At 49.0% G+C, this 17397-nt stretch overlaps 1 protein-coding gene across 2 annotated transcripts; it reads left to right on the top strand.

Moving 5' to 3' along the window:
* The first annotated feature begins 564 nt into the window (after positions 1–564).
* On the top strand, positions 565–12253 carry Myl4 (myosin light chain 4). 2 transcript variants are annotated; one of them, XM_042282952.2, is made up of 8 exons: positions 565–713; positions 977–1130; positions 4435–4462; positions 9234–9383; positions 9639–9812; positions 10254–10331; positions 11142–11187; positions 12090–12253. In XM_042282952.2, exons 2-7 carry the CDS (start codon positions 1008–1010, stop codon positions 11168–11170), a joined length of 582 nt encoding a protein of 193 aa, XP_042138886.1. In that variant the 5' UTR covers positions 565–713; positions 977–1007; the 3' UTR covers positions 11171–11187; positions 12090–12253. The 2 variants fall into 2 exon arrangements, with proteins under 2 accessions (XP_042138886.1, XP_042138885.1); XM_042282951.2 differs by lacking the exon at positions 565–713 and having other exon boundaries at positions 851–1130.
* The last annotated feature ends 5144 nt before the right edge of the window (positions 12254–17397 follow it).

Genomic DNA, 17397 nt, shown 5'->3' on the forward strand with positions numbered 1-17397 from the left:
TGTGTGTGTGTGTGTGTTATCTGAGTAATAATAGTATCTGCCTTTTAGGATTATGGAATATTTAATGCGATATTATAGGAAAAGTGTCTAGTAGCCTAGTACATAGTAAGCAACACACACATAGTCTAGTGGCGCATAATGAGTTAGAGAGAAAGCATGCACTAGATCTTAGAGCTTGGGGTTCTAACTCTACCTTCCCAACTTTGCCTTATCTCTGTTTCTTACCCAGACAACCCCCGCCCCAGGCACAAATGTGCAATATTTGCTAAATGAACAACTGCGGGTATGTGGGTCGAGGGTGGATCTAGGGAGCTGAAGTCTGTGGAGTTCTTGGGATGCCTGTCCTTGGACAATGCAGGCTTTTGCCCTGTGGGTGAGGAGTATGGGGGCACAGCAGGGCTGGTTGGACCAGCTGTTACCTCAGGGCTCCATGCCTGGACAGTTGAGCCTCTAGGGCAGAGACATGGCTCTCAGCTTAGAGGATCTTGGCTTAAAAGGAATGTGCAGTGGGCTGCCTCTGCTCAGGAGGGGCTAAAAAAAGCCTCAGCCTCCCCTGGGCTACGTGTGAGGGTTATCAACGGCTCAAGTCAGCTCATCTCTCTCTGGCTGCTCTGGCACTTAGGAGAGGGTCTGTTTCCCTGCCCCTCTCTGGGTTTCCACCAATTGGCAGGAACGATCAGTCTGTTCCAGAGGTGCAAGCTGTGAGGAGTGAGGTGTGTGCGTGGGTGGGGGAGTGGGGGGATAGGGTGGAGTAGGGGTGGGGGATGGGGAGGGGACTGGTGGCCCCAAACTGGTGACAATACTAGAATGTCAGCTGCGCCCTGCTGGTGTTTCTTCCTTTTATAGTCAGCGACAGTTGCTCTGCTCTCACCAGCCCCTCTGTGGGGGCTCCTGCCCAGGATAAAAGCAGAAGAAGGCCTTCCAGTCTCCCATCTTCTCTCTCAGGGCCACCGCTCTTCTTTTGGTCCCTTTTTAGGTCCCACCTCCACTGGAGACCCCAAGACAGCATGCCTCCCAAGAAGCCTGAGCCCAAGAAGGAGGCTGCCAAGCCAGCCACAGCCGCTGCTCCAGCCCCTGCCCCGGCTCCTGAGCCCCTCAAGGACTCTGCCTTTGACCCTAAGAGTGTGAAGGTGAGTGACGCTCAGCCCACTGGGTAGGGGTAGAGATGACAGGGTCCTATTTTCTCCTTTGCCGAGAGATCTGAGTCTCTCAGGCCAGACAGAGATGAGGACCATGGCATCCATGCTCTAGGTCATAGCTCCAAAGGCCAGTAGAACCAGAACTAGACTTAGGTTAGAGGTTTTCTGTTTTAACAACAGGTTGCTGCTTTGTGCAAAGAGGCTCAGCTAGACCACCCCCGATTAGTCCAGCAGAATCCAAAATGGTGGCAGGTGCAACCAACCAGCCAGTTTTTGTAAAACATAGCGTGGGGCCACCGTAGAGAAGCCAAGATCGGCCTTCACCTAAAGTGGATTCGGAATATATCTTTTTACAACTTGCTATTTTATTCTCTGTGTATGGATGTTTTACCTACATGCATGTCTGTGTGACGCATACACACAGTGCCTGTGGAGGCCAGAAGAGGGCGTTGGATCCTTCAGAACTGGAGATACAGATTGGGAGATGCCATGTGGGTGCTGGGGATCAGACCTTAGTTCTCTGGAAAAACAGCTAGTGCTCTTGACTGCTGAATTCTCTTTCCAGCCCTGAGAGGTGGAACTTGCTTATGGGAAAGAGACACATAATGGGAGCTGGTGGTACATCCGGGAATGGGTGTGCGCAGCCAGGGAGGACGCTTGTGTGCCGGGGCATGGGAGGCTCCATTCACAAATATACTCTTGGGAAGGGAGGTAGAGAAGATAAGAGCAGCCTGGGGCCTTCTCTCGTCCTTTCCCTTACACTGATGGGCCACTCTTTGGCGGCCCTAGCCTGAGTGGCTTACTCCTGGCTGAGACCTCTCTAACTTGGTGAGGGAGCTGGGCCTGCTTTCTTTAGTCTCCCAGTTTTAGGCCCGCTTCATCTTGTTCTCTTCACCTGGCTGGTAACACCCCTCTCTCTGGAGCCGGTGTGAGCCCCGTTGACTGACTTAGTCATTTTAGGCCTCCCAGCCATCTGGCCCAGCTGCTGAAGGAATGAACCAGGAAGGGCTGGGCCTGGGAAGGAGGGGGTCCGAAGCTTCTAGAAAGGAGCAGTTTGAAGACTTGACACCAGATTGGGAGAGGTCAAGTGGCTTCTGGTATGAAGAGCTATTAATATCAGGTCTGGAGTGGTCCCCCTCCCCGCCCCCAGGGCGGGGGAATCTCACAGGGCGAGGCTGGGGTGATGAGGAGGACAAGACAAGTTTCTATGACACACAGGCAGAGACCCTGAACCCAAGGCACTCTGTGTGGGCCTCCATAGTCTTTTCAGGATCGAGCTCACTTAAGACACTTCATACAATACTGTGCCAAGGGGTGGAGACCCTGTTAGCCCTACCAGGGCTTTAGCAGGATCCATCTGTCAAAGAGATGAAGGAGTTGCCCCCTGCCTGGACCGGTTGTGTGGCTCCTTATGGGGAAACAGTGGCGGAAACCCCCGATCGTCCCCGGAGGCTTTCTGCATCATCTGTCTTTCCTGAAAGCTGACCATCTGTGTCCCCAGGAGCCTTTATTTCTGATTTGTCTGATAAAACGCCATGCCTGGTGCTTGTTGTCTGGACAACAGCTGCCCCATGGCGTCAAAGGAGCACGCTCCCCTCTCGTCTCTCACCTCCCTCCACTCAGGCACCTCTCCTGATTTCCCGTCCTTTAAACAGGAGAAAGGGAGAAAGAAGTCAGCGTTAGTCACGGGAGCCATTCCGTTCACACAGCACCCAGTGTCTGGTTTATAAGACCCCCTGACCCAAGTGAGAGCCGAGGTAAACCTGAGCCCATCGAGTCACGATGACCACGATGACCACGGGGTCAGGCTGAGTGCTTCTGTCTTGGTTTCTTTCACATGTCTGCTCCTGGGGCAAAAAGCATTGCAAAGCAAGGCAAGCATTGTCTTTCCCTCAGAGGATTAGTGTAGACCTTGCTTTTTTTTCCTCATGCGGGGTGGAGGGTGCTTTTCTTTTCCTCCTTTACCTCCATACTTTGCAAAACCACTCCTGGCCATAGTTCCCTGGCTGAGCCCCTGTCAGTTCTGGAGAAGAGGTAGGGTGGGCATGGAATGCCCCAGGGGTGGCACCCAGTGCCACTGAGGAAGGGAGGACCAGGGTAGAGTGGAGTTGGGAAGGACGTCATCGAAATGACATCCAAGATTGTTAAAGTGATGACTCATACTTGGTCAACTTAGTTCATTTTTCAGAACGTCCCACCCGGGTACTCAGAGTTGCACAACCATGTGTGTTAGGGGGCGGGCACCCCAAATCCATTTCTTCATTCAACACAGTATTTTTGAGGACCTGCTATGCACCAAACACTTTAGTGATAATATCACCCGGGTGGGGGCAGGGACCTGGTTTTAATGAGACAGGCCCAGATGAGCAGTGACAGAGAATCCAGGCACCTGTGACTTACTAGAGTGCCTGGGAGGAAGGGAAAGCTTCATGCGGTGAGCTGCAGGCCGTCCCAGAATGAGCAGCAAGTAGTGAGCATGCAAAGTCACAGGAGGCACCTCTAGTCAGGGCAGTGTGAACTGGTGAGATCCTGGGGTGGCAGCTTCTCCAGGGCTCTCTAGGAGGAGAAGGAGTTTCCTGTCGGCCCAAAGAGATAGTAATGCAGGTCACCACAGGCTCTAGGACTGTGTGGATAGATAACTTCCCTTCATTTTTTCCTCTTTTTTTTTTTTTTTTTTTTTTTAAGATTTTTATTTATTATTTATACAATGTTCTGCCTGCATGTATGCCTGCACGCCAGAAGAGGGCACCAGATCTCATTACAGATGGTTGTGAGCCACCAATGCGGTTGCTGGGAATTGAACTCAGGACCTCTGGAAGAACAGCCAGTGTTCTTAACCTCTGAGCCATCTCTCCAGCCCTCATTTTTTCCCTCTTGATGACAATATTTTAAAGATTTATTTATGGGTATGAGGGTCTTGTCTGCATGTATGTGTGTGTACCGTGTGCCTGTCTGTTGGAGAGAGCACTGGAACCCTCGGTACTGGAGTGGCAGATGGTTGTGAGCTGTCATGTAGGTGCTAGGAACGGAACGTGGGTCCCCTTCAGGAGCAACAGTGGCTCTTAGTTGTGGAACTTTCCAGCAGCTCCACCCTTTCACTTGCCTTCTTGGTTTTGAGAGAGCTTTGAAGGCTGCATTAGCTCCTCGATCTCCAGCTTTGGCCCATTCGTCAGGAGGCTGGTTTACACTCCATCCGTGTCCTTCCCTCTTCACCAGTGTCCAGCTGGAGGTGACCAGACTTCCTTTTGGAAGCCGTTAGCAGTCCCTGCCCTCATTCCTGTTTCTTTCCCTACAGATAGACTTCAGTGCCGACCAGATCGAAGGTGAGTGCGAACACCCCCATGTTCTCTTGTACTTCCAGAGAAGGAGCAGTGGTCCTTGGTTGTAACAGTAGTTGTTATCATCCCAGCAGGCCTGCTCGGTACAGTCTTGGGCACTTTCTATGGATCAAGTCACTTGATTCTTCAAACAGTCCTATGAGGTGTAGTAGCTATCGCTGCCCCCATGTAACAGGTAGTAAAAATGAGGCTTAGAGAATTTGGGTGTCTTGTCCGTTCTCACATGGTCGGTAGAGGTGGATCCAGGATTCAGATTTGGGTGTCTTATTCTAGACCTTTGTTTTCAGCTGTCCTTTCAGAGTGCTTGAGATAGAGTTGATGCTCAGTATCAAGTGATGCTGATGTCTTTACCTCTCCTCCATCCCCCCTAATCTGTTAAGACATCTGGAAGTTGTAAACAGAGGAGGAGCTTTCTGTCCCTTATGCTTGATTATATCTGGCAGTTGCTTCCCAAATTACCACTCTGAGGCTGATATTAATTATAAAAGCTTGGCTGATAGCTCAGGCTTATTACTAGCTAGCTCTTACATTTAACTCAACCCATATTTCATTTACATCTATCTATCTATCTATCTATCTATCTATCTATCTATCTATCTATCTATCTATCATGTATACAGTGTTCTGCCTGTGTGTACACCTGCACTGCAGGCCAGAAGAGGGCACCAGATCACAAGTGGTTGTGAGCCATGGTGTGGGTGCTGGGAATTGAACTCAGGACCTCTGGAAAAGCAGCCAGTGCACTTAACCTCTGAGCCATCTCTCTAGCCCCCATATTTCTTATATTTTTGGTTGTGAGCCTAGCCTTTAACGGCTGAGCTATCCCTCCAGCCCTGCCCCATATTTCTTACCTATGCTTTGCCATGTGGTATGTGGCATGCTACCTCATTTTCTACATGTCTTACTTCCTCAGTGGCTGGCTGTCCTCTCTCTGACTCTGTCCTCCTTCTTCCCATCATTCTCAGTTTGGCTTTCCCACCTAATTTCCTGCCCAGCTACCAGCCAATCAGTGTTTTATTAAACCAAATCTTTACAGTGTACAAGAGGGTTATTTCACAGCAGGAAGTCCTTCTCTCTGTTCTTGATACTGGAAACACTCTTTAGCTTATGGGCACTCCCTCCTTCATCATGAAGCACCTGTGACATGCTTACCCTCCCTAGTGGCAGAGCCAGTGGTGACTCGCAGGTACACTAGTCTATCTGTGGTCTCTGTCACCAAATCTTCTCATTTTCAATAGGGACAATTTATATTTTCTCAATCTTATATAAAGTGTCAGTAAATGCAACTCTAGGATAAATCTCAAGGGGTTGGAGAGCTGGCTCAGTGGTTACAAGTGTGTTCTGCTCTTGCAGAGGATCTGAGTTCATGTCCCAGAGCAGTTCACAACCACCTGTAACTTCAGCTCCTGCACTCACATGCACCCGCATACACACATAATTAAAAATAAAATAAACCTTAAAAGAGGAGGAAGCTTGGGACTTCTGACACGTGGATGTACTTAAGCAATCAGAGAGACCTTCATGTTGTTTCCATTTGGTATGCATTAACATCTTTCCTCCAGGCCGCCTTCCTAGCACTGGGTGAAAGCATGACCACATTGGGTTGTAAGATGAATGATAGTTCTTGCCAATTTCCCTCTAAGAAAGTGGTATCGGTTTACTCACACACAGAACATGAGAACTGACACATGTGTTTTGGACCTGTGACAGGAATCTGTTTCTGTCATACGCCATGGAGACTCACTGTTGGGTAACAGTTTGGTGGACACTGTGAAATTCTTAGTGCTTTCTAGTTAACACGTGTGTCTGTAGCTGTGTCAAACCCACAGCACCAGCGAGGACTAGAAACTCACTCAATAACCAGAGTCTCCCATCTCCCAAGGGAAATCGTGGCGGAAAGCTCACCAAGACAGCTGGTTGAGTTCCGCTCTCCCTGAAGTTTTCAGGTTGGGGTTTAGCTCTTTGTAACCTTTCATACCCTGACTCTGAAGCCGCTTCTCTTCATTGTAGACAGATGGTTCCTGTCTCAACTGCCTGGTCCCAAATAAACACACAGAGACTTATATGAATTATAAATGCTTGGCCAATAGCTCAGGCTTATTACTAATTAGCTCTTAGATTTTAAGTTAACCCTTATTCCTTATTTACACTCTGCTACATGGCTGTTCATCTCCTCCCCTCTGCACCTAGAAGTCTACTCTCTGACTCTGCTCTTCCTCTTCCCAGAGTTTTCTTAGTCTGGCTCTAGAGCTCAATCTCTTCCTGCCCAGCTATCAGCCAATCAGCTTTTTATTAGCAAATGAGAGTAATACATATTTATAGTATAGAAAAGAATTGTTCCACAGCACTTCATGTTGGATTATGATGGTTTCTTCTTTAAGTTTCATCCCTGTTGTCTCTCCATGTGCTTTTTGGTGAAGCTGTGGCTACTGGTGAGTGATTTTCTTTCTTTCTTTTTCTTAAGATAGGGTCTTAATTAACCCAGCCTGGCTGCAAATTCACTTTTAACTGATGATGGCCTTGAACTTCTGATTCTCCTGCCTCCACCTCCCAAATGCTGGGGTTAAAAGTGTGTATGACCACACCTGGTTTATGGAGTACTGGGGATTGAACCCAAGGCTTCACCCATGCTAGGCAAGCTCTCTACTGACTGAGCTACATCCCCAGTCCCAGCCGACGGTTTTGTTGTGTTATGATGAGAAGAACATTCTTTGGGAATCAGGGGACTATTTTATTGTCACCAGCTCCTCCACTACGAGCCATAAGGTGTTGTTCACTTCCCCATCTTCTTCCAAGTTCATTTTATGTTTGTGTGCGTGCATATGCACTCATGGAGGCCAGAAGCAGGCATCAGATCTCTTGGAGCTGAATTTACAGGCTTTTGTGAGCTGCCTGATGTGGATGTTGGGTTTCAAACCTTGGCTGATAGAGCATTAAGCACTCTTAACCACTGAGCCATCCCTCCAGGCCTGTAGTCACTTCTACAAAAGTTAATTTTCTTTTATTTAAAGCGAGGATATTTGGGTCTGTTCAGTTCTGAAATTTTGTGACTATTCAGCATCTTGTCTACATCCACCCTTCATCTATCTGGAGCTAGTTACCACATTGTTCTGAGCTTTGTATTTTCTGGGTGCTATGGCTCCAATTTCCTTATTGCACCCTCCCCCCCTCCACAGGAAGTTCCAGCTGTTGAGTTCTCTGATCCCTTGCCAGATTTGCATAACCTTCTAGAACAGGGCTTCCACCACGAGGCTCTTTGTCTCCTGAGGCGGCTGCCTCATTACTGCCGTGTGTCACCACTTGATGTGGCGGCCCCTGTACCAATGGCTAGTTGTAATTCTAAACATTGGTGTTTTCATGTGTCCACTGGGATCCCCAGCAGGAGGAATTGTATGTAATTAAATCTGGGGCACTCTGCTTTGACTGTGGAGTAATTTGTAAGTAATTCATAAGGAACCAAGCAGTTCTAAAGTACCTGGAAAGGATTAAAGGCAGCGGCGGGGGAGGGGCGCCCCCTCTCACGTAACTCAGCAGTCTTTGGTTCACGCTGTTGACCTGCTTTACCGCTGTAGGAGCTAGCTTCCAGCAGATGACTTCTCTTCCCGACCAGATTTGCACATTCCGGAACAGGGCTTCCACCGTGGGCTCTTTGCTGCGCCATCAGTGACAGCAGTCTGCTGTCACTTGCGGTTGTCCCCTCCTTTGTCCACGGCTTGAGGGGACTTAAGTGCCGCTGCCAGTTCATAGTATTCTAATACAGTCATTGAATCCAAATTGGTGGAGAATTAGCCAGACACGTCTATCATCCTGGCACCTGGGAGGTGGAGGCAGGGGGTTCAGGAGCACCAGGTTATCCTCTGCTACATAGCACATTTGGGGTCAACCAGGACTACACGAGACCCTGTCTCACAGAAACAAAAGCAAACAAACCGATGAAGAGCTAAGGCTATTACAGAGGGCCCGGGGGTCTTCATTTGACTTTGCCCCTTAGCTGCCCGCTCTGCAAACTTCAAGGTGCCAGGTCTTTCTTGTGCTGAGCTAGCCCAAGAGGCAGGAGACAAGAGAGGCACCTTGGTCTGTTCCCTCCGTCTGTGAGCCACACCCTTGGCACAATTTGTGCTCCCACAGCCACACATGCAGGTGGACATTGTGTCCCCAGTTAAAGCTAAGACCTACAAAAGTGTCACTTTACCAAAAGCCACCAGTGGTTCAGTGGTTCAGTGGCAGGCCTGGTGTGGTCTGACTATGGCCCCAATGTCACCTCATCTGGCTCTGGAGCTCTTGCAGTTGGGAACAGGTGGGCCTGATAATAGCTGTCTTTGGAATAGGTCTTATCACTTTGCAAACTGTGTCCACATCCTGCCACCTCCCAGGACACTCAGGGACAGGGATAATGGGCAGAGCAGGACGGAGCTGAGACCCGGCCTGCCTTTCCTACCCTCCTAGGCAGAGCCAAACTGAAAATCTGGAAAGCCTCATTCCTGGCAGGGATAAGATGTGGGGTGAGGAGAAATAGGGAACTAGCCAATTCTATAACTGACTGGGAGAAGGGATCCCGAGGCCAGTGCTAGGACAAGTCATGGGGTCCCCAGGTGACTTTGCTTGTCAGAAGATGGGGTAAAAGCAGTTTCCAAGGACAGCCTGGAAGAGTGAGTGGCTCAAGGGAACTGCTGCGTCCTTTAACTACTCCATTGAGGAAGCCACAGGCACTGCCTTCTCCTGGGGCAGGGGGCTGTAGCTGGGTGTCTCTCTGCAGAGTTCAAAGAGGCTTTTTCCCTGTTTGACCGAACTCCAACTGGAGAGATGAAGATCACCTATGGGCAGTGTGGGGACGTGCTGCGGGCCCTGGGCCAGAACCCCACCAATGCAGAGGTGCTGCGTGTTTTGGGCAAACCCAAGCCTGAAGGTTAGTGTTGGATTGATGTTTAGATATTTCAGCACCCATACAGAACGGTCTAATAACTGGACCTGTACAGAGTTCCAATTCTAGTTTTTTTTTCCAATTCTGTTGTCCCATCCCTGTGACTCTGCCTGTCACATGTCAAGTGGCTCACTCTAAGCCTCGGGCGGTGTCAGGGCTGGGAAGAGGCCTCTCGGCCCTCTCCTCCTCTGGGCATTGACTCAAGTGGTGTTCTCGGTCTGCCCTCATGCGCTCTGGAAGAGATGAGTTCCAAGACACTGGACTTCGAGATGTTCCTGCCCATCCTGCAGCACATCTCCCGCAACAAGGAGCAGGGCACCTATGAGGACTTCGTGGAGGGGCTGCGGGTCTTCGACAAAGAAAGCAACGGCACTGTCATGGGGGCTGAGCTCCGGCACGTCCTCGCTACTCTGGGTACGTCAGCAGAGACGAAAGCTGCGCGAAAGTAGCCGAAGGATAAGGGGGGCCGAGTGGCGTCTGGTGGGGTGTGTCTAAGGGTCCCTGTTTCTGGCAAACCCTAATCCAGGGCCTCTTTCCCTGGTAGCTATGGGAACCCCTCACCCCATCTACCCCAGGAACTGGGTTTGCCCAGCAAGTACCAGGGGCTGGGAGAGGGGAACAGCTGGCAGAGAAGGGGTTACTCGGAGTCTGCCGTGGCCTCGGGGCTTCTTTCCTTACCTTCACCATTGCTGCTGTGCCCTGAGATACTTGATCCCGCCTTCCAGAGCTTCTGCTGAGGCTTGGCACTAGCCATTTCTCAGATCCAGGGTGGGCTTTCAGCCTTCTGAGTGCTTCTGTTTTCCTTCCCGTTCTCTGCCACTTGTCGTTTCGACCCCATTGCCACACCCCACACAGGAGAGAAGATGAGTGAGGCGGAGGTGGAACAGCTGTTGTCTGGGCAGGAGGATGCCAATGGCTGCATCAATTATGAAGGTACGGTCCTTCTTTGCTTCCCAGGGTGCCCCTGGTAAGAGAGCAATGTGGGATGGGATGGGCCAGCCCAGAGGCTGCAGGATGTGTGTCTCAGATGGGCTGTGGGCTGTGGCTGTCTTTTTCCATCCTAGGAGTGAATATCTGATATAATGGAAGGGGCATCAAAATACATCTGTATTACTATTATTGTGTGTGTATATATGACTATTATTGTGTGTGTATATATGACTATTATTGTGTGTATATATATGACTATTATTGTGTGTATATATATGATTATTATTGTGTGTGTATATATGATTTGCATATTGGTGTGGGCACACGTGTGTTCAGAGGTCAGAAGACAATTTCCAGGAAACAATACTTCCTTCTAACACTGGTTCCTGGGGACTGGACTCAGGTCATCAGGGTTTTGTGACAAGACTTTTACCCACTGATCCATCTCATTGGCCCAGGACCTTGACAGCTCTGTGATAAACCATGTGTGTGACTTTGATCAAGCCACCATGTCTGAGCCTCAGATGGGGGGTGGGCGTGCTGATGCCTTTCGTAAGTTGCGGGGATCTATAGTGTAGTGATGGTGTCATGTAGTGATGTAGTTCATGTCACCTGTCTAATGTCAGCACAGAGGGATACAGCAGAGTTCAGGTCTCTTCCCTCTTCTGCCTTCTCCGCAAACCCTCTCGGAAGAGAATTCCCACCTACAGAAAGGGCATGGCAAGGCTGGAAGTGTGGGTGACAGGAAGCGGTGGAGAGGAGGGCAGAGCTCCGAGGGGGACTTTATGGCTGATTCTCGTTTTCTTTCCTTAGCCTTTGTCAAGCACATCATGTCCGGGTAAAGCCAGATTTCTCCAGGGTGAGTTCTGCCTCTTCCTCAAGGTCCTTTCTGGGTCTAAGGAGTTTATGGATACACCGCATGCCCTAGAAGTCTTCTGTGCTAGGTCTGTGCAGCCAAGATAGGAGGTCAGCCTGGGGCTACCAGCTTGTGCTGGCTCACGTCTCTCCTGCCCAACCTCTTGCACCCTCGTCTTTTGCCTGGTCTTAGTTAGCATTTCTATCGCTGTGGTAAACACCATGATCAAATGCAGCTTGGGAAGGAAAAGGTTTATTCAACTTACAACTCTCAGGTCACACTCCATCACCGAGGGAAGCCGAGGGAAGCCAGGGCAGGAACTCAATGTGCAGAAACCCGGAGGCAGGAACTGCAGCAGAGGCCGTGGAGGAACACTGCCCGCTGGCTTGCTCCTCACGGCTTGCTTGGCCTGCTTTCTTACACAGTTCAGGGGTGTCCAGAGGTGGCACTTCCCCAAGTGGACTGGGACTTTGCACATCAATCATTAGTCAAAAAACCAAGCCAAACAACAACAACAGCAACAAAAAACCCTACTGACTTGCCCACAGGTACTCGGATGGAGGCATTTTCTCAACTGAGGTTCTTCTTCTCAGATAACTCATGTTGGCAAAACAACAACAACAAACCCCCAACCCCCCAAAAACAAACAAACAAAAAGCCAACTCGGACATGCCCTGTTTACCTTTACTGTTACACCCTCTTGCCTCTCCCTAGGTCTTTCAGGCCTGGGCCCAGCACAGGCTCCTGGGTGTGACAAAGCCTCACCCCAAGTTAAAATCCCTGGCTTATGCCTCTTTACTTCAAACCCTTGGTGTAGAGACCTCCCCATGATGTGGGGTTCTGATAAGGGCATGGGATGTGGGAGGGTGACATGCTTTCTTTATCTAGCACTTTTTCTTTTTCAGGTGCTTGGCCCTGAGTGAGCAAGGGAGAGACCCATGGTGGCTGTCACAGAATCTTGGGCTCACACCACGTCACAGCTCTATCACCTCTCAGACCTACAACCCTCCCTGTAAATAAAGAGCCCAGCACCGAGTCTCACCAATCCCTGGGCTGTTTTTAAAACCTATTAGTGGAGTTAATTTGTGTGTGAGTGTGATAATGTCACCCGAGGCCTCGTGTTCTTGAGAAATGAGTTGATCTGGGAACAGGGAGACTAGGGCAAAAGGCCAAGGATCCAGGAATAGTAGCATCAGACACACGAGGGAGAGGCCTCGGAAGGGCCTGCAGCCACCCCCACAAGGCTCTGTCTCCACTCCATCACCCTTAGGCAGAAGGTGGGAAAAGGAACACCAGGGACTGTCAGGATCCCTCACAGAGTCCTGGCTTCACATACCTGTGATGCCAGTGGTGGAGATGTGGAGGCAGGAAGATCAGATCATGTTGAGCTACACAGTGAGTTTGAGGCCAGCCTGGGCTACATGTAGCAGTGGGCTACAGCCTACTTCAAAAGAAAGTGTTAATTCAACACTTGCTTAGTATGTATAATTACCTTAGATCCCCAGTGCTTTAAAAAATGTGATTAAACACATAATACAGACTTCAACATAATAACCATTTTTCAGTCAATTCAGTACTTGTCTTAGTTATTATTTCTGTTGCTGTGAAGAGACACCATGACCACAGCAACTCTTATAAAGGAAACATTTAATGGGGTGGCTTACAGTTTCAGAGGTTTAATCCATTATCATCATGGTGGGACATGGTGGTGCGCAGGCAGACATGGTGTTGGAGCAGAGAGTCCTACATCTTAACTCATAGGCAACAGGAAGTGGCCTATTTCACTGGGCGTGACTTGAGCATATATGAGACCTCAAAGCCCGCCTCCACAGTGACACACTTCCTCCAACAAAGCCACACCTCCTAATAGTATGCCACTCTCTATAGGTTTATGGGGACCAATTACATTCAGACTACCACAGTAGTGTTAAGAATATTCACACTGTGGGGCTGAAGAGATGACTCAGTGGTCAAGAGCTCATCCAGAGGACCCAGAATTTGGTTCCCAGCCCCTATATCCAGACATTCACAACCACTTTATTTATTTATTCTTTTTTTTTTTTCCAAGACAGGGTTTCTCTGTATAGTTTTGGTGCCTGTCCTGGATCTCACTCTGTAGACCAGGCTGGCCTCGAACTCACAGAGATCCACCTGGCTCTGCCTCCCAAGTGCTGGGATTAAAGGTGTGTGCCACCACCGCCTGGTGTCACAACCACTTTAAACTCCAGCTCCAGGGGATCCAATGCCATCTTCTAATTTCTGAGGATACACACATGTGCGCACACACACACACACACACACACACACACACACACACACAGAGAGAGAGAGAGAGAGAGAGAGAGAGAGAGAGAGAGAGAGAGAGAGAGAGAGAGATTTGTGAGTTTGGGGCTAGCCTGGGCTACAGGGCTACAGGACAACCCTGTTACAAAAACAGAACAAAACCCCCCAGACCCCCAAACTAACCCAAAAGGAAAGAAATCTGTAAAACCTTTGAAAACCAAACAGCAACAAACAATAAACAAGCAAACAACCAGACAAGAAATGGAAGAGCATTCATTCTTCCCTTTCCCAGTGAGGTCCAGGCTGGTGGCACTAAATCCCACAGGAACTCAAGCCCCTTTATACTGTCTCTCATGTGTAAGCTGTCTGGTGATCTGAGATGGCCGCTGCTTCTCTGCCATCTTGTCCATGGAGGAGAGTTCAGGAGCATTTCCTTTTCTGTTAACGTCTTCAGGAACTGGCAAGACCAATACATCGCCTTTGTGGTGTTGGGGCCTTATTTATGTGAAGACAGAAGAACTTCCTGTCCTTTTACCTCAATGGGGGAGACGTAAGGAAGGCTCTGGCTTGGGACCCATCCTGTGGATTGATGGGAAGTGATGGGTCTCAGGGCAGCTGCTGTGAGGAGGGAAGGATGGCCGATTGTGTCCATAAGGCCAAGCTCTCTGCCACCCAGGGTCTAAGACGGTAAACAAAGTTCCCACTTCAGGTTCCCATGGAGCCGTCTGCTCCCAGTTGGAGAGGAAGGGCAGCTTTGTGGGAACTTCCCTTATGAGAGGGAATGAGCTGGAGGCAGTGAGCAGACACTGGCTTGGAGCAGGCCTGCCTGCTCGCCGCTTCCCAACTCTGCACAGAACTTCTGATCCAGCCCACAGTCTCTACCACCTGTGGGGAGAAGATGAGAAAAGTGGACCTTAGAGATGAGGTGATCAAGAGGCAGGGTCCTTCGAGGACAAAGGCAAACTTCGGAGAGAGTAAAAAACACCGTTATGTCCTGAACACCTGCCCTGTGCTGTACCCTCACTGAGCAAATCACTGCCATTCCCAGCAACCCAGGAGGTGGGAGTTACTGTCCCCATTCAAGAACATTAACATATAATGGTAATAATAACAAGGGCTGGGAATGTAGCTCAGCGGTGAGCTCTTATCTGGCACCTGTGCTTCAATTCCCATCAATAACAACAGCAACAGAAATGTTCAAATACTTTTGGGTTGGTGATGTGGTTGACGTTAATTGTCAACTTGACACAATCTGTAGTCTCACAGGAAGGGAGTCTCGATGAGGGATTGTCTAGATTAGTTTGGCCCATGGGCTTGTCTGGATTATCTTGATTGCATTAACTGAGGTGTGCTGACTGTGGGTGGCACCGTTCCCTAGGTAGAGGATTCTGGATTGTATAAGAGTGGAGAAAGCCAGCAGAAGGCAGCTTGACAAGCACATCACATCCATTTGGCACAATGACAGCTGTAGCATTCTCTCTAGGGCCTGTGATCTCCCCAGCCATGGACTTTGGGCCAGGTTTATAGAACCAGATGTGAAGTCTTCTTGTGGAGCGGGTCTCAGACTTGCTACTACTGTGGAGGGAGCACATCTTTCCTGACTGATCAGTAGAACAGCAACACTAAAATTATTCTAACCCTTCAAGATCTGAGTCAGCTTGGCTCTTCCCTGTTCTCCCCCCCACCCCCAGTGCCATAGATAAACACTCCCCTTAAAACTGAGGTCTCAGCTTATTCTCCTGAACAGAGCCACTAGGTTGAGAGCTGAAGATATCAGAACTAGAGACCTTTTCGATTTCTGGTGTCACATAATCCTCAAGGCAGTGTTTTAGCACAGTGCCACCATGTGTCTGGCATCCGGAAAAAACTGGTTACTGGGGCTTTTACGGTAACCATAGTGTGTTGGTGACGGCTGGAGGTGCCATGTCCAGTTCTCACCACTAGATGGCGGAATTGCAACAGTGTGCCTCCACGAGGAGCCCCAAGTATGACATGAAGTTCATAGCCTGGGCTGGCAGAAATTTCAGAAGTCATTTAGCTAATCTTTGGGCATTTATACACATGGAGGTCTTGTTTATTTTAAAAGAATCACAGCAATTAGTTAGCCTGCAAGCTTCATTACAAGGTTTTGCAATGAGGGTCACAGAGAGGACATTGTGGTGGAAATACGGATTCCCGGCATGACCCAGTTTGATTCCTAAATCATGAACCCACTTTGCCTTAGTCCCATAGCTTGTAAGGTAAGAGGGTAGGTAATTACACTTAATTAATTGTGTGTGTGTGCGTGCGCATCTGTGGGTGTCAGATCCCCTGGATCTGGAGTTTCAGGTAGTTGTGAGCCATCTGACATGGCTTCAGGGAACTGAACTCAGGAGGAGCAGCAAGCTCTTAACTGATGAGCTGTCTGGCCTTCCCTCTACCTTATGTTTTTGAGGCTGGGTCTCTCCCTGAATCTGGAGCCCACTGGTTAGCTGGAGAGTGAGCTCCAGGGATCCCCTATCTCTCCCTCCCTAGTACAGGCATTGCAGAGTATGCTGTCTAGTTACATGCCAACTTGACACAAGCTAGAGTCATCAGAGAGCTAGGAGCCTCCATTGAGAAATTGCCTCCATACGACTGGCCTATAGTCAAGCCTGTGGGGCATTTTCTTAATTAGTGATTGATGTGGGAGGGCCCAGCCCATTGTGAGTGGTGCCACCCCTGGGCTTGTGGTCCTGGGTTCTACAAGAAAGCAAGCTGAGCAGGCTGTGAGGAGCAAGCCAGTAAGCAGCACCCCTCCATGGCCTCTGCATCAGCTCCTGCTTCCAAGTTCCTGTCCTGACTTCCTCCAATGATGGACTGCAATGTGGCAGTGTAAACCAAATAAACCCTTTCCTCCCCAACTTGCTTTTGGTCATGGTGTTTCATCACAGTAACAATAACCCTAACTAGGACACAGAGGTAGGCTGCTGAATATGTTTTTTGGATGTGGGCCCTAGTGATCTGAACTCAGCTCCTCATGCTTGAGTTGGATAAAAATAATCTTGTGTATATGTGCTTTGAACCTTAAGTGGTGAGAGATACTCAGTAAAGAAAATAATTATGAATGCACACATGTAGATTCTTCAGGATAAAAAGTCACTCATGGCTTCTCCTTCTATGAATTTATACTCTACCCAAAGGAAACTAATGTACATGTGAAAGTAAAGCTATGCTAGAAGACAGAAGAGAGTGTTTCTAAGGATTAAGGAAGGGTCAAGGCCCAGAGCAACAAGAAATCAGAGGAGGAGAAGAAAAAAGAGAAGGAGGAGGAGGAAGAGGAGGAGGAGGAAGAGGAGAAGCAGGAGGAGGAAGAGGAGAAGCAGGAGGGGAAGAGGAGAAGCAGGAGGAAGAGGAGGAGGAAGAAGAGTAGGAGGAAGAAGAGGAGGAGGAAGAGGAGAAGCAGGAGGAAGAGGAGGAGGAAGAGGAGAAGCAGGAGGAAGAGGAGGAGGAGGAAGAGGGAGGACTTTATGAAATAGGTGTAGCAAATGTAGATAGACAGGATGGTGATAATCACTTATGTCTCAGCTCCAGAAGGCTGAAGTGAGAGACCAGTTGGGCAATTTAGTTGGCAAGATGCTGTCTGAAAAAAAAGTAAAAACAAACAAACAAACAAACAAACAAGCAAAAACCCAAATCAGGCATGGTAGTCATCCCTTGTAATCCCAACACTCAGGAAACAGGGACAGGAGTTCAGAGGTTCAAGGTCATCCTTGGCTACATAGTAAGTTCCAGGTTAATCTGAGCCATATGAAACACTACCAATAAATAAATAAATAAATAAACAAACAATAAATATGTGGCTGGGAATAGAACTCAGCAGTAAACTGCCTGCCTAGAATGCATATCACCCTAGGGTCAAGCCTAAAGTTTTTTTGTTTGTTTGTTTGTTTTATTTTTTAAAGGCAAGAA

The sequence above is a fragment of the Peromyscus maniculatus genome, chromosome 8 (assembly GCF_049852395.1).
Source record: "Peromyscus maniculatus bairdii isolate BWxNUB_F1_BW_parent chromosome 8, HU_Pman_BW_mat_3.1, whole genome shotgun sequence".
Taxonomy (NCBI): domain Eukaryota; kingdom Metazoa; phylum Chordata; class Mammalia; order Rodentia; family Cricetidae; genus Peromyscus; species Peromyscus maniculatus.

Coding starts and splice junctions, on each gene's coding strand:
- Myl4 (XM_042282952.2), top strand. CDS start 1,008: ATGCCTCCCAAGAAGCCTGAGCCCAAGAAGGAGGCTGCCAAGCCAGCC. Junction 4,463..9,233: donor CAGTGCCGACCAGATCGAAG/GTGAGTGCGAAC, acceptor GTCTCTCTGCAG/AGTTCAAAGAGGCTTTTTCC. Junction 9,384..9,638: donor GGGCAAACCCAAGCCTGAAG/GTTAGTGTTGGA, acceptor GCGCTCTGGAAG/AGATGAGTTCCAAGACACTG.